Here is a 26,966-nt window from a genome sequence, read left to right on the forward strand (position 1 = left end):
AAGCATTTACTTACTCTGCTCTTTTAGGAAGAACTGCAGTTCACTCCTAGGTGATGAAAGTTATAAATCATTTGTTTATAGAAAAATGACAGCTAACAAACATAAAAAATTACCACATTAGAAAAATCACCATTTTCAACCTTCAGTTAAAAACTGATTTGCCCAAGGCTCACAAAAGATTCTAAAATCACCAGGTAAAGAATATTATTAAGAATGGAATATTTATAAGATATCAAAGTATCACCCCCACAGACTATTGTATTTGATGATCATAAAAGAAAAAAATACACTTTTACAATGGAAAGATACAGCAAACATCACTTTAAACTTCATAAAACTTAGATCACTAATAGTGACAAGATATAGCTTCCCTGGTGGCTCAGTGGTAAAGAACTCGTCTGTCAATGCAGGAGACGTGGGTTTGATCCCTGGGTTGGGAAGATCCCCTGGAAGAGAAAATAGCAACTCACTCCGGTACTCTTGCCTGAGAAATCCCACAGATAGAGGAGCCTGATGGTTACAGTCCATGGGGTTGCAAAGAGTTGGACACGACTGAGCACCTGAAATTTCAATATCATAAGAAAAAGGAATGGGATAAGATACTTTTCTACATTAAAAAAAGACTAAAGAGATAAACCAAATGCAATGCAAAAATCTTGACCGAATTCCAGTTTGAAAAACTGGGAAGAGTTAAATGTAGTCTGAATACTAAATGTTATCAGGAAATTACTCTTATTTTTCTTATGTGTTGGTAACAGCACTGTGATGACACGGACAATACTTTCTTAGAAGATACATACTCAAGATAGAAGTCAAAATAGCAACAACTTTCAAAAGACTCAGTTAAAGTATACACAGACACCTACACACAAAAAACAATAAAGCAAATATGGGTGGCATATTGTTAATTTTTGAATCTAGGTGGTGGACTTATAATGTTCTTTATTCTATTCTTTCAACTTCTCAATTTTTTTTTTTTTTTTTTTTGGCCACACCATACAGCATGCAGGTTTTTAGTTCCCCAACCAGATATCAAACCTGTGGGAGGATAAAGTCTTTATTGCTAGACCACCAGGGAAGTCCCTCAACACTTCCTAAGTACTTTTATTATTAAAAAAAAAAAAAGTAGGGAGAAAGCAGGAAGAAAACTAGAGAAACGTAGAGTTGCAAAAGAAAGTAAGGAAAACACATTATCTCAAGATCATTTATAAACTCATATTCACACAGTTATCTGAAAAACTTTCTACCTTACATTAAAAAAAAAAAAAACCACACCTCAGGAATTAATTCCCTGGCAGTCCAGTGGTTAGGACCCCATGCTTCCACTACTGGGGGTGCAGATTCAACCCGTTTGGAGACCTAAGATCCAGCAACCCAGGGAATAAGCTAAATAAACTAAAGTTACTCTCCCTAAAAAAAAAAAAAAAAAAAATTCAGAGACTACTCAGCCCACTATCATCTAATCAATATAAGCAAACAGATATCAAACATACTACACACAGCAATAGTACTACAATCTGTCAATGATTTAAGGAATGTTTGTCATTGGCAAACAGAACATTTGTTATGATAACTCACACTGAATCAAAAGACATTCTAACATCCATTAATCTGATATACTAAGATATTGAGAAAAGCTTCTCTTTAGAGATTTTTTTGAATTGAAAAATATGGTCACACTTCAAAGACAGCCAGCAGACTATCCAAAGATTTACTTCTACTAGCAACAAATTTGATGGCCATTTATTTACACAATACTTTAAATTCTTGATCTCATATTTAAACATAGTAAGAAATAGACATATTCAAGAAGGAAAAAGTAGACTTGTTGAGTATCAACCACGTGCTTGGTACTTTACGTAACTGTTTAACTCTAATGATAATCTTATGAGATGAACATTCTTGAAGTTCAGAAATGTTAAGTGATTTGTCTACAAATAACAGCTCGTAAGTGATAAGGCTGGAAACTGAATCGAAAAAGCTGGAAATCCAGGTTTAAAAGTCTATACAGTAAGTCCTCTACATACGAAGGATTTCTGTTCCAAGAGTGCCTTTGTAAGTCCAATTTGTTCATTAGTCCAAAAAAGTTAGCCTATGTACCCAACTAACACAATCGGCTATATAGTACTGTAACAGGTTTATAACACTTTTCACACAAATAATTTCTAAAAAACAAAAAAGAAAAATTTTAATCTCACAGTAGAGTACCTTGAAGAGTACAGTAGTACAAGGCTGGCACACGTGGGCTGGCATTGAGTGAACATGCAAGAAGAGTTACTGACTGTAGGAGGGAGAGGAGTGTAACTACCCCCTAGGTACTGACTATGGGATATGGTAAAACTGAAGGGCCATCGGCAACAGGAGCCAGAGAGCAAGCTGCGATTTCACTCCTGCCTGACGCTAGTGGAAGGCGTGCCTGCATCTTTCCCAGTTCACAACTTCAAGGCTCATATATAGAGTACTTACTGTATTCTTTCTACTTAACTGGTCTTAACAAATTTAATATTTACTGACAGAAAAGTCCACCTATGGAAAAGGACTGTTTAAAAGAATTCCTTCATATTCAAAGAGACACATAATCTTAAAGTTGAAGAAAAATCACAACAGTGAAAAAGTACTTTCTAAAATTATTGTTAGTTGCACATACACCAAAAAAAAAAAAACCCAATTCTTAGCAAACCAGCTGTCTATGACACAGGACAGCTAGTCCTTTCCTCACTGTACATGTAAAATTATACTCCAGTTGCCCGCTGGATGACCCCACTGCCAAAATATGCTAGCAACATAATTCACATTAAAACCCAGAGGCCAAACACCATTTGGAAAGTGCTTTACATGTTTACTATACCCATCTCCAGCACGTTCCTCACTCAAAACAGGCTATTTTAAGCAAATATTCTTTGGTCTATCAATTCTTTTCTGCTGTTCTAAGATATTAAACTTACAAACAAGAAAATCTACCTAAATACAAACACCCCATAACTGATTCTTAAAATGTTATGTGACTTTAAATTTATCTACTGCACAAAAATAAGCCAAAATTACATTGTGTAATATAAACTCTATGTATGTGTTTTGTATAGGGTCAAAATTCTAATGTCTATGTCTCTTGTACATCTAAAGAAACACACAAAATATGTAGAGAAATCTATGTTAAAGAGTTTTCCTATTTAAAAGTAAATCTTCTTTGAACTGGACTAGTGACCAGAAGAGGGCATAAGGTGCCTTGTAGGCTGTAGTAATATCCTGTATTATCCTAGATATGGGTGTTGGTTACATACGTGTGTTCACTCAGTAAAAATTTACTGAGCTGTACATCTATGATCTGTGTACTTTTCTGTATACATTATAATTTATAATAAGAATATTCTTTTTTACAAATCCTCAATCTAAAAACCTGCCTAACTATATTGCACCCATACCAAAGAAGCTACAGACCAGTGAGGAAAACAAGCAAGCTATTAGGAATTTCATCAGAGAGCTGAGAAAGCAAGCATTACATACTAGGAGCACACAGGAGCAATACCCAACTTAACCTGGAGGGAGGAAAGCTTCCTGAAGATACACCTGAACTGAGACTTGAAGATCAGACAGCAGATTGCCAAGCAAAGAAAGACGGAAGGGAAATACAGGAAAGGGAACCGAGCATGCAAAGACCTAAGTTCAATGAGTGGATCAAAGCATTTAAGGAAGACAGCAAAGAAGGAAAGCCTAAAGAAGTAAGACTGAGAGCACAAAGGTTCTCACATATATGCAATGCTACAGTGTAAGCTTTAACCTCCAAGTGCTCCCCTGGTGGCTCAGAGGGTAAAGCGTCTGCCTGCAATGCAGAAGACCCGGGTTCGATCCCTGGGTCCGGGAAGATCCCCTGCAGAAGGAAATGGCAACACACTCCAGTACTCTTGCCTGGCAAATTCCATGGACGGAGGAGCCTGGAGGCTACAGTGCATGGGGTTGCAAAGAGTTGGACACGACTGAGCAACTTCAATAAAGCACTAAAGATCTTTCAACAGAAAAGGACATGATTAGATGTTTATTTGCACCATGTCAATCATGGTGCCCTCCATGTTTACAACCCCATTTTGTGAGAAGTTTCCCTGCACAATGCCCCATGTTTTTCACTGTGATGCTCCTGCCTCACATCCACACGCACAAATAAACACAGTCAACACTAAATGGCTAGGAGTGGTCACATGACCCAGTACATAGACCTGCTAGCAGCCCAGGATTAAAGATTAAACAATCCAAAGATGGTTTCTTGAGAATTCAAACCAGAAAATCCTAGGAAGAAGTTAGCAACAGCAGCTTAAGCTAAAGAGACAGCAGCCAGGAGGCAAGATATTGGCATGGGAGTGACGACAGTTATAAGGAGGCAAAAATTAAGAATAAATGAAATCTGTGAGACTGGGGGGGCGGGGCGGGGGGTGATTAGAGAGAAAAAAATAATACAAAATGAAACAGAAAAAGTAGCTAAGACAAGTTAATAGTAGAGCACCAGAGTGAAATACCTGGGTTCGGAAGATCCCCTGGAGAAGGGAAAGGCCACCCACTCCAGTATTCTGGCCTGGACAATTCCATGGACTGTATAGTCCATGGGGTCACAAAGAGTTGGACACAACTGAGTGACTTTCACTCACTCACTCCGAGTGAAATGTCTTTTCCGGCTTCCAGTTTTATTTTTAAGATCACGTTCTTTCTAAGACCAAGCTGTTTAACTTTTCCTGCGTTCCCTCGTGCATGTTTTCTTTCAGAAAGCACTCCTCTATTTAAGGTAACTTGAGTCTCTTCCTTGCATACGAAAGAGCCTAACTAAAAGAGCAGTTTAGAACACTTACTCTGGCAGCAGTGCAGAAAATGAACTAGAGGGTATGGCAAAACAAGAAGCAGATGAGAGGACAAGACCAACAGACATTTGGGGTTAAAATAGAGACAACAAAAATAGCAATAACAGTGATGTGAAATATCATGAGGGAGAATGTGCTGATTTAGTGATGTTGGTAGTACGATAGAGAATGGAGTGGAGGATGATTTCCAGCTTCCTGAAGGCTTCATGAGGAGAGAGTGGTACCATTCATCAAGACAGGAAACCGAAAGAAAAGATTTTGTTGCCTTTGTCTCTTTCCACCCCCACAGCTTTTTGGAGGGAAGGGAGGCAGAGATGAGTTTTATTTTGTACATATGTGAAGTGCTTGTTGAAATGTGAATCCAAGATTAAATGTCCATTAGCAGTGATTTACAGGGGTCCAGAGTAAAGGCAAGAGCTCTACAAGGCAGCTTGAGACTTATAAATACATTAAGGCAATGTTATGTCACAGTGGTAAAGAAGCTGCCTATCAATGCAGGAGACACAAGGACACAGGTTCGAGCCCTAGGTTGGGAAGATCCCCTGGAGGAGGAAATGGCAACCCACTTCAGTATTCTTGCCTGGAAAATTCCATGGACAGAGGAGCCTGGCAGTCTACAGTCCTAGGATCGAAAAGAGTTGAACATGACTGAGCATGCATTTAATCACATGGTTTAAAAACACGACTAAAAAATCTTTGACTAAACTCTATTACTAATATAGCTAGAAATCATACAAGCTAAAACACTTTAATATTTTTGGCAAACAACATTTTCCAAGCTCCTATACTTCTCTGTAAACAATGAAGACTGAACAACTTTTACAATACTATAATCTAAACTTAGAAAAAATGGGGTTATAGTGCTAACATCTACTGAGGTTTTGCCTTTCTAAAAATCTAAGTTTACTACCATTTCCCTCAAAACTATATATCACTCAAGGGAAAACACTGTTGAAAAGTCTTGTCAGACAGTGAACCTACTGATCTTTAAATTATAACAAGATTCTTTACAGAACTGAACCACATAATTTACTATTAGTAGCTTAAACATTCAATTCTATGTGTATTGTAAATGCTGAATTTCTATCCTACAATCTTTTCTCCTCTCACCTAAACCTACTATCAACCCAGAACTTAATAACGAGCTTAAGCCACAAATCCAGTTGCCTATTGGCCATCTACATCTGCTGGAAGAATAATCACCAGTCACCCAAACTCAAAATATCACAACTTGAATTCCTCTTTCTTGGTAAAAACAAAAATTCCACTCCTCCCTCATATAGATCCCCACCTCAGTGAAAGGCACAAGCTAGAAACCTAGATCTTATTCTCTATGAACACTCAGTCTAATACCAAATCCAGTGAAATCACCAAATCCTATCTATTCTCAAAACCCAAATGAAGAAGCTGCACCATTACCATTTACCCCCCCCAACACCTTTAGCCTGACTTTCAATCCACCATCCTCAAAGGAGATTGAGTGATCTTCTAAAAATCCCCTCCTTTAAATCCTTCAATAACTATCAAGTAAGTTATAAATAAACATAAACATTTATGTACATGTATGCTAAGTAGACTCTATGGACTACAGCCTGCCAGGCCCCTTTGTCCATGGAATTCTCCCAGGCAAGAAGACTGGAGTGGGTTGCCATGCCCTCCTCCAGATCTTCCTGACCCAGGGATTGAACCTGCATCTTCTGTGGCTCCTGCATTGCAGGCAGCTTCTTTTACCACTGAGCCACCAGGGAAGACCAATAAAACATTATAAAAAATCCGATACAACATTATAAACTCTATCAAAGCTAGTAACTCCATGAAAGCCCAGTGAGTGGTTCAACGAGAAATTTACTTTACTATATCCTTTTTTGTAGGTTCATAAAAGAATCATCAGGAAATTTTTTGAATCCTGAAAATTACTTAAAACCTACATATAACAGCTGATATATTTAAGAGAAAAGCACATAGCATTGTCTGTAAAAACAAAGACTGAAAATAACCTCAAGATCACCAGAATGGAATACTATCTAGCCAGTAAATGAGGCAATTCCAAATTTACTATTGTTGAATGATCTCTAGGATCTATTATTAAAGGGAGAGGGGGGAGCTATAGCCATAATATACAGTATGCAAGCATTTGTCTGTAGAGTGTTTTAAAAATATAAATGCATAGGCTTGTACGCTAGAAATATCACAAGAAGGACACACACCAAGATGGAAATAATGGTTGCGTCTAAGGAGGGAAAATGGGTGGCTGGCGAATAAATGGGGAAGAGAAACTTTTTACTGCATTATCTTTTGAACCTTTTGACTTCTATACTATGTCTAGTTATGATCTATAGTTTTCATATGATTTTCTCCCTCCTCAGTTCCACACACACAAAATAAAAAATTTTAAAGTACTGACTACAAAAACCCCTCTATACTTCATCCCTCTACCAACGTTAAAATTATGCACTGATCATTCGGTGTAAGATTACATTTCCTTCTTGACAGCTCAGGAGTTCAACAAACTATTTTATTCAATATTTTATTACTGCTGAGAAGGCTGCTGGTAATGACATCGGTGAACACTGCATGGTAACCGTACTTGTTCCTTGGAAAAGCAAGACAGCAGCACCAAGTAGCAGGATTTTATTATCGAACTGGCATTAGAACCTTCAGGGATTAAGGAAAACTACAAATCTTACTTTTCCAGCAAACTGAAAAACAATAAAATAATTAAAAAAAAACACCCTAGTATCCTTCCAAAACAGTGCCAAAGCTATATTAAAATTTAAGAGAATGTAAAGCAAATAACACATGGAGACACAGTTTTATTCATTAGTGATATGTGATTTAATCCTTACAAAAGTCCCCAAACTGTCAGGATCTGGATTACCTCACACATTCTAGAAAAGAGACAAGATGAGAAGCAGGCTGTGTGATCTTACAACAGCACACACCCCCTGTCCTGGGTTTCCATGCTCTTCCCTCTCACTCTCTATAGCCACCAGACTAAACCCTCCAAACCTGGGTATCAATTGGTTCCTTTAATCCCCACCTAGGGAATCTACTAGGGTAACACCCCTTCAGGATTTCATGGCAAAGTCTTTCCAATCAAAGAAAGGATCACGAGCGCGGAGAAAGATACTAAGGTCTGCCTAAGGGAGAAGAGGTCTGTGGGAGAGGCTACAGCAGGAGTCGGGGGAAGAGGCGGCAGTTGATGGTGGCTATAAAGGGGCTGATATCGGATCTCTTGGGAGGTAAGAGCATCACGAAATAAGACTATGGGAAAGCCGAGTTGGGTAGGGGAAGGGCTAGTCGTCTGGGCGGTAAACGAGCCGGGGGTGGGAGTTAGGAGGTCTACTGAGAAGGGTGGCCACGACGGATCTGCCCTAGACCAGGGGGTCGCAGTGGGTTAGGGGGTAGCCGTAAGTGGGTCTGAGAAACTGTGATCCGGTCAGCTCACGGGAGGATGTAACAGAGTCTCGAGGCCCCATTAAGCGTCTAAGAGTCCGAAGGGGGTTCTAATAGGGTGTACTGGCGTGGGGGCGGGGGGGGCATGATAGAACCCCAGGAGAGGTTGGAGGGCCAGGAGGGTGTCTGGCCAATAGAAGATACCATGGGTGGGTCTACTGGGGACCCTGGGCAGCGATCGGGTGTCTAGGAAGCTGCGGGGCAGACCCGCTCGCGGGGCGTCTCCGCTGGGGCGGGGCGGAGCGGCCCCGCAGGAGCCAAAGAGAGAGACTGAGACGTGGGCCGGGCCGGGCGGCAGGGCCGCTGGGCGGCTTGGGCGGGTCTTACCTCGGGCTCCGCCGCGGTGGCCACCGCAGCCCCCTCCTCTTCGGCGGAAGCCGCCTCCCAGCCTCGGCCCCAGGGTCAGGCCGGAGGAGACAGCAGAGGCCGAGACCACCGAGGGTCGGACGGTTCCGGGAAGGTGGGCCCAGTTGCTTTAGGGTCCGGGCGAGCGGCCGCCGCGCATCCCCCGCCCTGTCAGAGAGACTCCGCCCGGCCTGGGCAGGCACATCCCCCGCCGCACCCGCCCAGCACGCGTTGCACCGCCGCCTCAACCGGTGTCGCCGCCTTTGCTGGTGCCAGAGGGTGCCTCCGCAGCCGCGTCTCAGCGTCCTGGCTGGACTCTCAGCAGGCACAGCCAACCGCCGCCGCGTCCCAGTCAGCTCCGGCCCGCGCGCCCCCGACCCCGCGCACGCGGCCCCGCCCCGCGCGACTCCTAGGCTGCAGACGAGCAGGCGCGCGCGCACTTACCTCCCACGCCCCCTACCGCCTGCGGGATCCTGCCCGGCCCCGCCCCCGCACGTGACACCGCCCGCGAGTACAACGTGCGCTTGCGCGGACACGCCCCATTTCAATTGCCTCAGGCGGACACGCCCCGTCTTATTGGCCTCAGGCGGCCCCGCCCAAACTTTTCTTCCTCACTTTACGGCAGAGCTGGGAACCTCTGCCTTAGACGACTAGAGAGGAATGTCGCAATGTTGGGGGTAGAAAAACTCTGGATTTGCGACTAAAGCGCTGCTTTTCCGGCCAGTACAGAGCTGCTTGGAGGCTGGTAGGGTTGTTGAGGCCCGAAGCAGGTAAGACGCCTGCTCCCTACTTTGGTTTGTTGGTCTGTGGGTCCGGGCAGGGGACCGCTTTGCGGTCCACGGAGATCTAGTGTATCTGTGCCCCATTTCCAATTCTGGCAAGAATTCTCAGCGACACTCCTGTTAGCCCCCTCTCCTGGTTTCCCCACACACATGCCCTGTATTTCCCCGCCCCCGACCTCCGTTTCCTAGTTCTACTTTTCATTCATCCCTCAGACTTTTCACTGAATAGTTTCTGTGCGTTGGACTCCAGAAAGTCAGAAGCAAATGAAATAGTTTCAGAGTTCTGACAGAAATAGTTCTGTCAGAGACGAGATAATTCGCAGTGATAGTAAAGTAAAATTAAAATAAGGAGAAAAAACGTACAGGATACTCTTGAGCATGATTGTGTAGAAAGACATAAAGAACCCCTTCCAAGGTGACCTTTGAGTCACTCTTAATTTTTGTTAAAAGGCTAGTGAGCAGTAGGTGGTCAAAGAAATAGAAGAGATAGAAGCAGAGAGTACAAAAGCATGTGCTAGTACTGGCCGAAAGAGTAAAAAGTTAATCAAAGGATATAGGTGGTGAAAACCATGCGAGTGTAGGCTACCCTCTAAAAAACATTGTTGTAAAGTGGTTAGGGGCAAGCGTATGGGCCACAACAATGTGTTCAAGATGGTAGACTCAGGCATAAAAGTACCATGGAACCGAGAAGACGATTTATTGGTGCGAGTAGTTAACTTACAAAACCAAGAATACTCGTGGCTTTCAATCTTGTATGCACATTAGAGTCACCTGGGAAGCTTTTTAAATATAAAGCCAATATAGTTGCTCCACCTGAGGCCAGTTAAACCCAGGTATCGGGTTTTTTTTTAAACTTCTGAGATGACTAATGCTGTGGGTTAAAAACCACTCAACTAGAACAAAGGAAAGCAATGAGAAGTAGGGGAGGGCAGACGGTTGATAAAAGTGGCCCTGTAACATTAAGATGGGAGTCATTTGATGAGAAAGAGTTGGAGATGGAATGGGAGCTTGGTCAGAGTAATGAAGTTTCGAATAATAGCTCTGGAAAATGGGAGAAGGAGTCACTCCTGCCTTTCCCTTTGGCACAATTCCATCCTTCGGTCTTAATCAGGTCCACCTGAGTTACTGCTCTCTTTCCTTTTCCCTTCCATCCAGGGTTTATCAGCTGGGGACCCAGTCTTCCAGCTCCAGGCCATCCTCATTTCTTTCCCCCAAAAGATCAAAGTTAGGCTAATTTATGAGATTCAAGAGCAAACTTCAGACCCCTAGAGATTAGTACAATACACAGTGCCTTGCCAGTTTAGAATTTGTCTTTTATAATCCATTTCATCAATCATTTAAGTAAGGAATGAGAAAGATTTAAGATTCAGCCCTATTAGGACCTCATAGTATTAGGAAAAACAAACCTTTAAAAGAATTCTTTTGGCAGGAGAGAAAGTCAGTGTAAGGCAAAGCACAAGCCATTGAATGGCTAGTGTGTTTTAACTAGGGTTAATTCGAAAACTTATCAGCCACCAGATAAGAGTGAGTCACCATTGTCTGGTGTGATTAGAATTTAGTATGAAAAGTAGGGGTGGAACTCGAGCTGAAGATGAAAAAGTGGGTGTGAACAGATAATGAAGAGCGTTGAATTCCATGCTAAAGTGTTTAAGTTATATTCTACAAGCAATTAATATGTATAAATAATAAAGATGTATAAAATACATAGAAACAAATGAAGTTATTTTTATTGAAAATTGTAAAAATATAAAAACATGTGTGATGTAGTTACATATGCGATTCCTTATACATTAAATAACATCAGGCAGCAGCTCTGTTTGTTGTTCAGTCGCTCAGTCATGTCTCACTCTTTGCGACCCCATGGACAGCAGCACGCCAGGCCTCCCTGTCCATCACCAACTCCCAGAGCTTACGCAGACTCATGTCCATTGATGTGGTGATGCCATCCAACCATCTCATCCTCTGTCGTCCCCTTCTCCTGCTTTCAATCTTTCCCAGCATCAGGGTCTTTTCTAATGAGTCAGCTCTTCCCATCAGGTGTCCAAAATATTGGAGCTTCAGCATCAGTCCTTCCAATGAATATTCAGGATTGATTTTCCTTTAGGATTGACTGGTTGGATCTCCTTGCAGTCCAAGGGACTCTCAGGAGTCTTCTCCAACACCACAGTTCAAAAGCATCAATTCCTCTGCGCTCAGCCGCGTTTATGGTACCAGGTCTAATTATGTAACTTCAAAATAGTGATGAGTATAAATTTTATTTTGAGACACCTGTAACAACTTTAATATGATTTGGAAGTATATTCCTATTGGTGACAAAGACACCAGTAATATTACTGAGGATTATTGCCTACACTTATTGAAGATGTTAAATTTCAGCTAGAGGTTATTGAAAAGATGCGATTTTTTTTCCCTAATCCAAGTTCATGGAACCGTTAATTCTAGCCACCTTCTGGTCCAAGGATCCTAGATTTATAAATAGCTCACTGTAATGGTTTTAAACAAGATCACAACAGATCAAGTAAGTGTTTTGGAAAAGTACTTGAGCAGTGTTCACTTCTCAGCCTTTCTGTTGGAATCGGCGTGGGGAACTGGTGATCTCTCTATTCCTATAATTTAGTTGCAGTAACTGCTACTAATCTACTGTTGCCTAATAATTTGAGAACTAAGCTTGTGGCTGTCTATATAAGATAAGTACAAGGAAGTAAATTGGGAAAGATAGGTTAGGGCTATTTTTGTTGAAATTATTTAATGCCATGCTGTAGCTTGTACTTAATTTTGGTAGACAATGGAGAAATGTTAAAAACTTGGGGCAGGATAATGAAAATTGTTTGAAAATAATTTTGTTTGATAATTGAGTTCTATTTGAAAAATAATTAGCAGTAATGTACAGGTTACATTCTATCAAAAGATAGGAATGAAGAGGCTAGACCAGCAATTAATTAAATTTTTTGAAAAACTAAATTTTATCATAAAGCAATCTCTAAAGAGTCTACTAAGTTCCTTTATTTCCCCAATGTGACCAACCTAAAGAAAAAGATTGGACTAAATTACATGCCTTTCAACAAAGAGGTGCACACTTGTGTAGAGATCTGTTAGCGTTTTTCCAGGTCGAGAGGCTAGCCCTTTCTTTTGTATTATAATGATAATGTTAGAATGTCTAATAAGCAGTGACTTTACCATGTATCTAGGTTCCTAGATGTTGCCAAGGCCTTTTTTTGGTTATATTTCCATCTACACCTGTGAGTCCTACAGTTCTGACTTTTTAAAGTCAAGACTTGTCTACTTGCCAATTCCTTAAACCTTCTTTGCTGGGTAAATGCATTAGTAAACAAAAAGGAAGTCCTCAAGGCCTAGGGAACCCATCTTTTTGGAAACTGACCATTGCCAGACTATACAAAACTTACTGCTCACATCCTAGCTACTCCCCAAATGATGTGCCTTTTTAATCATATTATTAAAAACATTAAATTTGAGGCCCAGGTATTACTAAACCAAGTAAGTAATGTAAAGTTAGTTTTCTGAACCAGATTCTACTTTCTTCAGCATGACTAGTTTATATTCACTTGTATGCCTACCTATTGGTATGGTTCAAGTTTCCTTTCCTTAGGGAATGGGGAAACAGGTCTATTTTAAAGCAGAGAGAATTCTTGAAATTTCTGAGGGATTTTCATTACTTACAGAAAATCTCTGAAAGTTCCTTTCTCTGGCTTCCAATTAGATGACTACACCTTTGAACATTCATCCATTATAAAAGCACTAGAACACAGTTGTGATACTGAAACAATTGTCCTGATTACAGTTATTATTTTTGAGCATCTATATTGTAGATTCAGAAAATCTTAGGCCTGCCTTCCCTCATGGCCAAAAAAATAAGTAAATACTGTCTCAGAGTAGTATGATAGGTTAAATTCCTTCTGTGGATTTCTGGCTATAATTTTCCCATTACTATTTATTGTAGCAACTTGGCACTTTACATTAACAGCTAAAATACATAGATGCTGGAAATGTTTAGTCCTATTTAATAATATGTAGTTCAGACCTCATCAGGTAACTCAGCAAGTATTTGTGTTAATTAACATGTAAAGATAAGTTCTGTATGTCACAATTGGGTCCCATCAGACCCTGTTTTCCTATCAGCACAGTAAAACAAATTCATTATTTTATTTGTTCATTAAATATTTATTGAGCACCTGCTATTTGCCAAGCACATTTTTGAGACTTATTAAAGAGGAGTTTGTAATAACAATTTACCTTTTAACTATGGAAAAAAATAATTTACCAGACTTTGAAATCTACAAGACAAATAAGAATTTTAAAATGATGCCTTTTTCATTCTCTTTTAAACCAGATGTTTGCATATAGCTAATCTGGGTACAGTGATCATTTATGAAACCAGGCAGATTATAACTTTAGCTTGACCACATCTTATCACCTAAGGTATAATATTAGCTATATTACTAAATAAAATTCTGTCTACTCCTTTGTAAAATATATCTTACTCAAACCTCATTAAAAGTGTCCTCCCAAAAAAAATAAAAATAAAATAAATAAAAGTGTCCTCCCTATCCTCTATATTTACAGTCCCAGTCATTTCAGATTTTGCAATTAAGTCATTTCTCAGAAAATTTAAACAAAATCACTTGTAGAAAAGGCTGGTATTTACAACAAGTATATAGGAAAGGGGAAAAAAAATTGTGACACAATTATAGATGGAACCTTTGAAGTGGAATGGTAGACTAAGAATAAAGTTTTTTTCTGATCCGTGACCCCTTAACCATGCCTAATAAGTAACAGAACCATAAATAGAGAGCCTCAGTGCTGGAAGAAATCCTAAAAGGTTACTTAGTCTATCTCCCTGGCTCAAGGGAGGGCCAAATGGAATTTATGGCTGATGAGTTACCAGGCATCATCATCATACCAAATGGTTTTTCTGCTTTGAGAGCTGAATTCCTCTGTTGATAAAAGATTCATGTGAGAGGTATATTGTTCAAATTTATAAATAATTTGGGGCTTCCCATGTGGCACTAGTGGTAAAGAACCTACCTGCCAGTGCAGGAAATGTAAGATACCTGGGGGTTCAGTCCCTGGGTTGGGAAGATCCCCTGGAGGAAGGCACGGCAACCAGCTCCAGTATTCTTGCCTGGAGAATCCCGTGGACAGAGGAGCCTGCCGGGCTATGGTCCATGGGGTCCAGAGTCGGACCCGAACTGAAGCGACTTAGCACACACACATAAATAATTTATAAAATTGAGAAATCTTATGTTTTTAACAATCTTGTGTTTTCAGGCACTGAAGATAGCAGGCATGATGAAAACTAATCTCTGTCTTCAAGAGAGATATAAAATCTTGATGATAATTTTTACATGCCACTTGATACAAATCTCTGGATGGGTTAGGCTAGCATTAAAAGGAAATGTTTAATTAGGGGAAATTGAAACCAAAAAATAAGGCTTCAACTTCCTTCCTGAAAATTTTTCTGCTTATGCTGACATGAAAAGCACATTTGGTCTTGAATGTGATTCATTTTGTGAAATTACAAATGGAATCATACATGAAAAGTTGGATGTAATCTAATTTTAATGAACATCAGATTATATTTAAATATTTGTGTTTTAAACTTTGTGCAAGAGAGATTAGACTTACTGTTTTTTTCCTAGAGGACATAAGTGAGACCAGCAAGTCAAAGAAACATATATTTTGCGCGTGTGTGTGTGTTAGTCGCTTAGTCGTGTGGACTGTAACCTGCCAGGCTCCTCTGTCCATGAAATTCTCCAGGCAAGAATACTGGAGTGAGTTGCCATTCACTTCCCCAGGAGATCTTCCTGACCCAGGGATCAAACCCAGGTCTCCCGCATTGCAGGCAAGTTCTTTACCATCTGAGCCACCAAGGAAGCCCCAGATAGATTTTAGGTGACTGTAAAAGTGAGAGGTGCTCCATTTCTTTCTTGAATAAATGAAAGTAGCTGTATTTCCTGGCTATATACTCATTAGAAAAGGGGGGGGGAATAAAGCAATATCAAAAGTTAGAAGAAAAAAGTTAAAAAGTATTAAAATCCTATTAAAACTCTATGACTGTAGATAGCTATCATCCTTGACTAATTTTGTACAAATTTTTATATAACCTTTCTTTTCATAGCATATTATGAACGTCTTTCTGTCAATAAATTTATTTTTTAATGGCTGAAAAGTATTCCATTAAATGGAAACCCTGATATTTTACCAGTCCTCTTTTAAACTTTGGGATTATTTCCAGTTTTTCTTTTACAAATGTTACTGTGGTAAACATCCTTGTTAAATTTTTGCATGTATCCTAAAGTTTCGCTTAAGATGAATTTCTGAAAGTGTAATACCTACATATAGACGTTTCCAAAATATTAAAATATAATGGTAAATTATCCTTCAAAAAACTCACATTAGTTTACACTCCTGTTTACAGTGAGACTGCATTTTCCTGTAGTTACTCAGCAATGCTGGTTATTATCAGTTTTCCCATCTTTGCTAATTTAACAGGTAAACAATGAAATCTTAATTCAACGTACATTTCCTTGATTACTAGTAAGATGTTGGGTATCTTTTCATGTGTGTGTTGGTCAGCTGTATAAAGTGTTTTTAAGCTCTATTTTCTTTTAATATTTTTGTTTCACTTTTTAGCATTTAAATTTCACTCGATCTGAAATATAATTCAATATGAGGTCTGAAATAGGGATCTAGCTTCATTTTTTTCTTAAATGATTAACAAGTTGTCCCAGTGTCATTTATTAAATTTCCCAGTTAGCATATCCCAAACAGCACTGCACAGTTAATGAGGTGTTAATAGATAACTATACCAAAACAGAAAACAAAAAGTGTTTCATTGGTCAAAGGAGCTGGAAAAGAATCAGACCGAGAGAAGTTAAGTTTCTGTATTGCAGAACCTCTCCTAGCCTCTAATATGCTTGTGTGCATCGTGAGTCAACAATAAGGAGTTTGGGGATGTAGCATTTCCCTAACTTACTTAACCATGTAATCTTTTTTCTTTCCTGAAATGCCTATAAAATTCTATGAAACTGTGCTGTCCAAAATAGTAGCCATGGGACTTCCCAAGTAGTCCAGTGGTTAAGATTCCGTGCTTCCAGGGGGCTCAATCCCTGGTTGGAGAACTAAGATCCCATATGCCAGGAGGTGCAGCTGAAAAGAACAAAATAGTAACCACTGCCCACATGTAGCTATTTGAGTTAAAATTAAATAAAACCAGTCCTTCAGTCTCTCTAGCCCTTTACAAGTGCTCAATAGCTAGTGTGGCTAGTGGCTACTATATTGGATATTTCAGATGAAGAGCATTTCCATTGTTAATGAAAGTCCTCCTGGACTGCACTGCTATAAGACATAGTGATCATTGAAAACATGGAATAGTCCCTAAATTTCTCCCACTGATTTGTAACATCTTCATCATCATATTTAAAATTTCTAACTGCATGGATTTGTTTTTTTACAGTTGTATTGACTTAGCTATTTCTGCTCAAATATTACACAGCTAGTTGTAAGTCAAACTCCTGCATGTTTTTCCCTGAGAGTAGAAATGAAAAATTCCTTCATGGGGTAGGAAGTTAGACTAAAAGGAATTAAAATCCTTTATACGTCTAAGGGGCTTCCCTGGTGGCTCAGAATCTGCCTGCAGTGCAGGAGACCTGGGTTTGATCCCTGGGTTAGGAAGATTCCATGGAGAAGGGAGCAGTTACTGACTCCAGTATTCTGGCCTGGAAAATTCCATGGACTGTTCCATGGGGTTGCAAAGAGTCGGACACAACTGAGCGACTTTCACTTACACTTCTAAGACTCATTAAAGGTGAAAGTGTCTTTGCAGAACATGATTTATATCAGGTGAGTATCCGTACTCCATTATTCATTTGTTCTACAATTATTATTTATTGAGTATCTGCCCAACAAGTTTTGTTGTAGGTCCAGGGGACCAGAATGGTAAAGCAAGTTTAGGCAGAGAAGGTCCTTTATTCTCTTAGGATCGTGGAGCTTATGTTTTTGGCCTCGGGGAGAGGGGGAAAATATTAATGAAGAAACAGTGAAAAAACTGTCAGATAACCACAAGTGCTGTCTATTTCAGTTCCTCGAGGAATTGAAATCAGAGGATAAGAGAGTGGTGACCTCTTGTTTTGGCTGAACATGGGAGAGCTCAGTGAATAAGTGGCATTTAAACTGAAGTTACCCACCACATGGTGCCAGCCACCAGAAGGTTCAGGTACAGCTGGTAGCCCAGCCCTCAGGAGGAAGAAAAAGACAGGGCGTGTTTGAGGAAAGTTGGTGTGGCTGGAGCTTAGTGGGCAAGGGGGACGAGTAATGGAAATGAGATTGGAGAGGTACCTAGGGCCATGTAATCATTGGGGGGTTGGGGGGGGTGGGAGGTGGGAGGAGGGGTTTTAAGCAGCTAGGGTGGGAAGTTCACATTTTTTCCTGAGTGTGATAGTGTACTGCCAGAGGACAGGACAGATGTGAGCTCACTTAAATGTTTAAACAATTACTCTTGACAGCTGTATAGTGAGTTTACTGGAGGGGTCAATAGTAGAAATAAGGAGACGTGTTAGGCTATATCAAGATAAGAAATAATGATGGACTTGACTAAGGTGGTGGTAGTAAAGATGGAAAGTGTTGGACAGATCCAGAACATTTTGGCTGTAGAATCAGCAGGACTTATCGATTGGTTTATTAGGGAATCTGGTTCCTAAGAATTAGTCATTTATGTTACAGGCCTATCAAGTATGAATGTATTAGTCAATCATGTCTGATTCTTTGTGACCCCCGGGCTATACCTCTGTCCATGGGATTCTCCAGGCAAGAATACTAGAGTGGGTTGCCATTTCCTTCTCCAGGGTATCTTCCTGACCCAGGGATTGAACCTAGGTCTCTTGCATTGCAGGCAGATTCTTTACTATCTGCCTGCAGTGCAGGAGACCCTGGAGACGTGGGTTCAATCCCTGGGTCGGGAAGATCCCTGGAGAAGGAAATGGCAACCCACTCCAGTATTCTTCTCTGGAGAATCCCACAGACAGAGGTGCCTGGGTTTACAAAGAGTCAGACATGACTGAAGCCACTGACCTCCACCACCACCCCTAGCTATCAAGTATGGAGACTGACTGAGCTGTTCCACTGAAGTGTCCAAGCCAGCAGAGTGGGGTGAATGAAGCAGAGAGAATTGCTTTCCTCTGGGGCAAAAGTGCTCTGCTAATCTCTTATTTTAAAAATCTGTGCTGATGTTGCATTTTATGCTATATGTTATATCCATGTTTATGTTAGTAATTAAGGTATTGTGTAAGTCACTGATTAAAATATTTTTAGAATTTAAGATATTAAAAAATATTTAAATTGCTTAGCTCATTTCTCCCAGTGCTAGTGAAATTGAAGCTCTTGGAAGATGCATTGGAGTTAGCCTGTGTTTGATTTGGGGGTGGGGGGAGGGGTGTTGAATCTTGCTAGCAGCTAGCCATGTATGTATAGGAGCGCTGACCACATTTGTGAGCAGTTGCAGTTTGATACAATTTAAAACAAAAACTGAAGCGAGTGAGGAGGGGGAACAGGAATTGCATTTAGAAACTACTGACTGTTAGAATCTTCACTTAAAATGAGTAAACAGCTGCACTTTGCACTTTATAGTGTTTAAAAACATAACTGAATGAAGCTGTTCCTTCTTTTTTTAAGGAACTCTTACTGAATAATTTGGGGGGGAAATGAGTAAAGGTCACAATTCTGGGATAGTAGGTTTTCTTCGGGGCTTTACAGTAAAGATTATCTGGATCACTACTGTTATTTCAACCACAACAGGCATATTATCCTGAAAGTTGCTACATACTTTAAAAATGCTTATTAATTAAAATCTTCATGCATATTTTTGATCTTATAAAATGAATATTTACTCATGCATCTATAAAGTAGACAATTCTTGTATCTACTAATTAAGCATTTTAAGCATTTCCTCATCAAAAATTCCAATTGAATCAGCAGTAATACCTCTAATTAAAGGTTAATCTCTACCTTTAAGATATTTTAACAAATAGCCTCAATGCTTTATTAGACCCCTAAAAGCTCTTTAAATTAATTCAACCTAGGCATTTATGACAGATTACATTATAGTGTTCTAGAACAGAGACTGGCAGTTTTTGTCTAAGAGGCCAAAGAGTAAATATGTTAGACTTCACAGGCTACTCAGCTCTTAAAGCTGAAAAGCAGCCATAAAAGACTTCCCTGGTGGTTCAGTGGTAAGACTCCTCGCTCCCATTGCAGAGGGCCCAGGTTCGGTCCCTGGTGGGGAAACTAGATCCTACCTGCTTCAAGGAAGAGTTCGCCACCACGTCTAAGACCTGTCACAGCCAAATAAATAAACATTTTTTAAAGTAGCCATAAAGAATATGTGAACAAATGAGCATGATTTTGTTCCAGTAAAACTTTAGAGAGAAAGGTAAGATTTTAAAGATGAGAGCTTAGAATTGTAGAACCCTATAGCTAGAGGTGGTGGTGGTGGTGAAGGTCAGTGGCTTCAGTCATGTCTGACTCTTTGTAACCCCAGGCACCTCTGTCCGTGGAATTCTCCAGGCAAGAATACTGGAATGGGTTGCCATTTCCTTCTCCAGGGACTCTTCCTGGCCCAGGGATTGAACCCACGTCTCCAGAGTCTCCTGCATTGCAGGCAGATTCTTTACCACTGAGCCACTAGGGGAGCCCATAGCTAGAGAAGTCATAGAATCACTTGGAAACATCTTAAAAATACAGGTGCCCAGACCCTCCCCCCAGAGATAGATCAAGTGTTTAAAATCGTACCTCCCTGGGTAGAAGCACTATTTATCTTATCCAAACCTCACTTTACAGATGAGAAAACTGAGACCCAGGGGTTTTAAATGTCTTCTCCAGGGTCAAACAACCGGTTGATTGCAGATCTTAATCGAATCCCAAGTCTGCTGACTCCCAACCTAGTGTTTTTCCTACCGAACCTGCAGCTTCTTGCCTTACTTATATCAGCAGGAAATCAGAATGGTTCTTGTTGAATTATAATTTTCCCTTTAATTTTTATTTAATTGCCTGGTTTTTATAACAGAAATATTCAAGTAGTATGCACTTTAAGGATTTTAAGATGAATATAAAAAAATAGTCGCTTGTTAAAATTAAATATTTTGGGAAGTGTTCTATACTTTGAATTCAGTATTCACCTAGCTACAGAAGTTGGAAGATATAATACAGTAAACCCCATAACCACAAGGTTTGAGTATGCTGACAACACACTAACAGCATTGCTTCACTCAGGTTGAGAGACTACTTTTCTGTGGTGTTAGCATTCACCTCTGCTTATGTCAAAGGTAAAGTTCAAATGCACAGTCATGCCCTGGCTGGATCTATCTTTTGGCTTTGTATAAAGAGACAAACAGACGCTTTATTTTCAAGAAATCTTTAAGGTCCATTATTACCACCCAAAATATATAGGGAATGGGGAAGGAAACAAGTTTTCCTTGAGAGCTTGCTGTCTACCAGAGAATGTGCTAAGTATTTTCAGTCATGTTTTTAATTCACAAAAACAGCTCTGAGAGACAGGTTTTATTATTACCTCATTTTACTCGTGAGGAAGATGAGGCCCAGAAAGAGGATGAGTAGCTTGCCCAGCCAGAGTCACACAGTTGGCAAGTAGAAGTCAGAGTCCAAACTCAAAGCCTCCTGGCTCCAAAACATAGAACTATACTGTATTTTGTTGAGTTTTACACACACAACTATGAGAAAGTCATTGTCTCCCCAGTATTCCTATACCATCCACCAAGACCAAAAACAGATCTTTTAATTCTAAAGGAATTTACTACTAATCAACAGAAGAAAACAGACAAAACACAAAACTAAAGCAAAAACAGGTATATTACAATATAAAAATTGTAAATGCCTCATTTCCCTTAATTTGTATTTCCTGACTCCCTTTAAAAGTGTTTCGTTCATCTGACAAACATTAATTGTACCTCAGATATGCTAAGTACAGTACTCACTATATAGAAAGGAAATATCCCTAGGATGGTTCTAAATGGCTTCTGGTTCTTGTGCTAGGCCTGCTTCCATCTCTTTTTCCCCTTACCCCATTAATGGTGGGATCATTGCCCATCACTCCAACAAAATCCTCCAAACTGTTTTCTTAATTCTCCTCTCTTATCTACCCTCCTCTGATCCCTTACTGATTCTGTCTATAATCTTTTCCTCCTCGCCTCTCTCCTACTACCATTTCCCCTGGTTTAGGTCATATCCTCCTCCTACCTTTACTTTCATTAAAAATCTAAATGATCTCTACCTGCAATGTCTCTCCCTACCAATTATTCCTATATACTGTGCCTGAATCATCGGTCTTGCTAAAGCATTGACGTAGCCATTAATGGCTCCCCATTTCCTCCAGTATAAGTTCCAGACTTTACACCTGGAAATCAGTTTATCAGCATCTAACTTCTAATAATCTTCCTCCAACTTTGATCTGCATCCCTGTTCCCACTTCATTCCAGCCATAGTGGACTAAACTTAAGGTGCTTTCCTTGCCTCTGCCTTTTGAGTATAAGCCACCTTAAACATCTTTGTATTTCCTATGACACCTGCATTAGATGTGTGTGTGTTAGTCACTCTGTTGTGTCCAACTCTTTGTTACCCCATGGACTGTAGCCCACCAGGCTCCTCTGTCCATGAAATTCTCCAGGCAAGAGTACTGGAGTGGGTTGCCATTTCCTTCTCCATCTGCATTAGGTACTTAATAGGTATTTATTGAGTAGAAGAGATGTATATATTCATTATGTGTCCATTATAACATAATAGGGTTAAGCTCAGTGAGGGTAGAAACTATGACTTTTATTCTCATTTTGATTTTCTAGCCCCCAGCACATAGGAAACATTCAATAAACATTTGTTCAATGTGTTACACACTACAGTTACCAGTTGCTGGGATGTAAATTTCCTGATGACCCAGTAGATATTCAGAAATACTACCTTATGTTATATTTTTTAAAATGTTAGTTACCTATGTTTCTTCATTTAATATTGACCCATACCCTATGGTAAAGGTCATGTATTAATATTCTCACTTTACAGAAAAGGAAGCTGGCCTGAAGAAATGAAATAGTTTTTTATGACGACATAGCCAGTGAGTAACAGAATGGAGCCTAAAATTAAAATCTTAAGATGTGAAGTTTAAAAAAAAAAAAAAAAAGATGTGAAGTTTAGCGTCCATTTTCTTGGCCAAGGTCGTTTGACCAGTTTGGTTTCATTTGCTTTAGAATTGTTATGGCTAACCTATTGCAGTCATGCTTTATGGAATAGTATTAAGTCCTTGATTGACACATTATCTATATGTTGGATGTTTTCAAAATCAGCCAAACAAACCACAAAAACTATTTTCTAAAGAAAATCTTGACCCTGCCTGTGGACGCATTCTCCACGGTGAGATGCATGTCTATTCAGACAGACACCCTTGTTGTGAGCTGCTATCCCTGGTTGGATTTGCTCTTAATGGATGGGTCTGATTTCACCTGGCAGCTTAGAGAGCAGGTCTCCAGGTATTTAGCAAGCTTTGCAGTCTGGCCCTTACCACTCCTAGTAGTCACTGAGGACATCAGGGAGAGAGTCAAGAAGCCTTGCTCAATGCACATGCAGTCATTCCTTCTTCATACTCATATATTCTTAAATCCAGTCCCATCAGCAACCAGCTGAGCACCTAGCCTCTCCACAACCGCTTTTACTAGATTGCTGTTTGCTCTTTTCCCATCAGACTGAATATTAAAGATCATTATTAGAAACAGTAACTGTGAAATTATTTCATCTTTTACAAGAATATTATATACCCCATATGTTATATATATTAATGTCCCATAATATAAAGATATTATGGGCATTCATTATGATACTCCATGTTTTTTATGAAAATTTCTTGAGAGAAATCTCTCTGACCTTAATACAAAGAATTCTTTTACCTCTCCTGAGCAGTTGCTTTGTTTTTCCCTTATGGACATTGTGAATGTTTAACTTAACACTCTGCAGTTAGCTGCCAAAAGCTAAGAGCCAAATTTGTGGCCCACCCATAACAAATGTGCTCTATGCCTCGTTAATTTTGTTCCTGGCTCCAGTTTAGGCCTCTGCTCAAGTTATTCTTTCTTCTTAAGAAAAATCTTAATTCATGCCATCTTATCATATATAGATATATACACTCATCAACAGCCTTGTATTCATTTTGAAATAGCTCATATTATGATATTCTGTATGCACAGAAAAACCATCTTTGGTGCTTCCTGATTACATCATTACTTTAGCTTTCTTTTCTTCAGGGGTACGTTTTATTTCACTCCGTGGTTTTTTTGCAGGGTTTTGATTATTTGAAAATGACTGTGTCAAAAATTTTATTGTTTTAATACTATAACCAAGTGGTAAAATAACTGATCTAATGGCCAGAATTGATTAAATTGATGTCACTATTCTAGCCCAGTCTTTCATAGCAGTTTTATTTTCTTATGCTTTGCTTTGTACTCTCAACCTGCATGGGGCAATTTATTGCTTTGTGATTTCTAGAAATATTGTTATGTTGCCAAGTGAGTGCATAAGCAGTGAACTCTGAGTTTAAATGTCATATCAATATTACCACACTTATCAGACTTCTTGTCTCTGTCAACACCTTGCTTAAGATGATCATGAGCATATAAATCTTACTGTATGACTTGTCTTGCTCCCACTCTTTAGTCATGGCTTCGTTTGAACAAGGTGTATAAATGGATATTTGTTTCCAAACCTTTTTTGCTTTGATTGGTTTGGAGCTCTATCCAAATTGTCTCATCATCTTACTAATGTTATCCAATTAATAACATAAATACTATTTGAAAACATTTTATTTTATACTCTTTTTAATACCTTCAAGTAAAATTATTTGGCCTTTTCTACAACTCTCTGGGGCCTTTTTACAGATAACCAAAACAAGGACAAAAATCAGATGATACCAGCAAATCAGTGGTAGAACTAGGGCTAGACCCAGATCCCCTGATTCCTATGCCACACTTCACACTTTACTGCCAAAAGAATTTCTAAGTTACATTATAAACACTGTATAGTCTTTATCTTACCCCTTGAGGTTAAAGACGGGAAAGACTGTCATTTATGTTACTAACTGGGAAGAATCAGGGATGAATTTCATTTGTATTTTTCCCATTGTTTTCTGTTCTTGAAATTACAGTTCCTTTTAACTACAACTCTAATCACTATCACTTTCCATCACGCAATGAGGAAGCAATATTTTATCTATCTCTTGAAAATTAATGTTGAAAAGGAAACTGTTTCCCTTAGTAATTAGTAACATTTAAATTGGACTCTGAAAATTCTTCTTTAATATAATTTGCCATTCTTATAATGCATATTCATTAAAGGGGCAAATATGTGGTTAATGATGTAGAGTTTGATAGAACATTAGTTATAATTTTAACTGATCTCAGCATTTAAAGAGATTTTAAGTCCATGCTTACTGTTTCATATGGAGAATTTCCAAAATTTTCATTCTGGTGGTTAAACTAGAGGTTTTGGGGGTTTTTTGAATGTTTACCCTTAACCATGCTTGGTTGCTAAACACTTTACAATTACATTTAATCTTTACCCCAAACCTTCTAAGAGCAACTGCTATTTATGATCGCCATTTTACAGTCAAGTATCATATTCAACAGTAAATATTGTCTTCTGCCTCTCCTTCAGCTTCTGGAATTTCTGAGCAGCCCTGGTCAGTACAAGATGGACCCAGTAGTCTTGAGTTACATGGACAGTCTACTGCGGCAATCAGACGTCTCACTACTGGATCCTCCAAGCTGGCTCAATGACCATGTTATTGGGTTTGCCTTTGAGTACTTTGCCAACAGTCAATTTCATGACTGCTCTGACCACGTCTGTTTCATCAGCCCCGAAGTTACTCAGTTCATCAAGTGCACTGGCAACCCAGCAGAAATCGCCATGTTCCTTGAACCCTTGGACCTCCCCAATAAGAGAGTTATATTTTTAGCCATCAATGATAATTCCAACCACGCAGCTGGGGGAACCCACTGGAGCTTGTTGGTTTATCTGCAAGATAAAAATGGCTTTTTTCATTATGATTCTTATGGTAGTAGTAACACATTCCATGCAAAACAGGTAGCAGAGAAACTAGAGGCTTTCTTAGGCAGAAAAGGAAACAAACTGGCCTTTGTGGAAGAGAAAGCCCCTGCTCAACAAAACAGCTATGACTGTGGGATGTACGTGATATGTAACACTGAGGCCTTGTGTCAGAACTTCTTTAGACAACAGCCAAAATCACTACTGCAGCTACTCACTCCTACATACATCACAAAGAAGAGAGAAGAATGGAAAGATCTCATTGCCAGACTTGCTAAAAATTAGCTGTTGAAATATATTTGAGTTTTGAAGTCTCTTTCTGCCTGTCCCCGTGTATTGGATGGCTGAAGTCTCAGTGCCTGAGGGAAGATGCCTGGGAGAGGAAAGCTTAGAATGCTTACTTTCTCCTGAGAGAGTGTTGTCCTCCACATTATCCTAATGGAAAGTGTCACTTTAACGCTAACTTCAGAGCAATATGTTCTGTGAAGAGGTATTCAAAATATGCACCAAAACTGATTAATTCCCTTTTGGGCTCCCTTATCCACATTGGTTTAGTCCAAAGAAAAAAGATTGATCTGTAAAACAAATTAAGAATATGTGAAATTTACAAGCAAGAAGAAAATCATAGAGCAACCAAAAACTTAGTGCACAGCCACATATTTCAAGAGATCAACTAGCTGGAAGCAGATCAAGACCTAACCTAATTCAAGATTGAAGTTTTATCAGTTACTCAGTCCTGTGATACCTCTTCCATTCAACAAGCAAAGGCTTTGCCAGCTATAACCTTTGCCAATACTTGATAAAGATGGTGTTAGCCCATAGTCACCCATCTAATTCCTGGAGCACTTTAAGAAAGGGGGAATCTTGAATAACTTTGTTAAAATTAATGTCTGTGGTGGACCTCTTATTTTGCATCTGAAACAGTTCGTTTATTTTTGAGATACAAAGGAGAAAAAGTGACCTTTCTCAACTCTTTCACTTTATTCAAAATGCAGACAATGTAATTTTTGAAATGTGGAACCAAGAGTAAAATGAAATGCTATTCCTTCTAAATTATGGATGTGTTTTTACAGTTATTTCAAATAACAATTTAAATGATATGTTATATACACATATTCTGTTCTTAATGAGAAGTAGACTGCAATGTATATGAGACTTGAAAGCCAAAGATTAGCTTCAGCTGTGAAACTTATAATTTCAGCTACCTTCCTAGCCTAACCCTGCCCCCAGCCCTCATGGCTCAAAATAACCTCCCCACTCAGTGACCACAAAGGCAATAACCCAGTTCCTTTTAGTCAGGAAGGGAAAACCCAGTAAGTGTAAATAAGTACAGGTCACACAGCAGGCATAAGTTGAAACTAAAAGTCAAAGAGAAAGCTATCAAAAAAGTTTTCATTTCAAGTCAGTATATTTGAAATAAATAATATCTAAT

The 26,966-nt window shown here is 39.4% G+C and overlaps 2 protein-coding genes across 13 annotated transcripts in view; one reads left to right on the forward strand and one right to left on the reverse strand.

Annotated features, from left to right (window-relative positions):
• Positions 1 to 8,750, reverse strand: part of MYO9A (myosin IXA) — a 236,254-nt gene extending 227,504 nt beyond the window's left edge. For all 11 annotated transcript variants that reach the window (XM_043470964.1, XM_043470963.1, XM_043470968.1 and 8 more), the window contains exon 1: positions 8,628 to 8,750. The gene's annotated coding sequence lies outside the window, so the exon portion shown is untranslated. The remainder of the gene's footprint in view (positions 1 to 8,627) is intronic.
• SENP8 (SUMO peptidase family member, NEDD8 specific) lies at positions 7,691 to 26,587 on the forward strand. Of its 2 annotated transcripts, none has more exons than XM_043470972.1 (2): positions 7,691 to 8,086; positions 25,145 to 26,587. In XM_043470972.1, exon 2 carries the CDS (start codon positions 25,181 to 25,183, stop codon positions 25,817 to 25,819), a length of 639 nt encoding a protein of 212 aa, XP_043326907.1. In that variant the 5' UTR covers positions 7,691 to 8,086; positions 25,145 to 25,180; the 3' UTR covers positions 25,820 to 26,587. The 2 variants fall into 2 exon arrangements, with proteins under 2 accessions (XP_043326907.1, XP_043326906.1); XM_043470971.1 differs by lacking the exon at positions 7,691 to 8,086 and adding an exon at positions 9,266 to 9,415.
• The last annotated feature ends 379 nt before the right edge of the window (positions 26,588 to 26,966 follow it).

The sequence above is a fragment of the Cervus canadensis genome, chromosome 6 (assembly GCF_019320065.1).
Source record: "Cervus canadensis isolate Bull #8, Minnesota chromosome 6, ASM1932006v1, whole genome shotgun sequence".
NCBI classification, from domain to species: domain Eukaryota; kingdom Metazoa; phylum Chordata; class Mammalia; order Artiodactyla; family Cervidae; genus Cervus; species Cervus canadensis.

Excerpts from the sequence above, each read along its gene's own strand:
- SENP8 (XM_043470972.1), top strand. The coding sequence starts at position 25,181 with ATGGACCCAGTAGTCTTGAGTTACATGGACAGTCTACTGCGGCAATCA.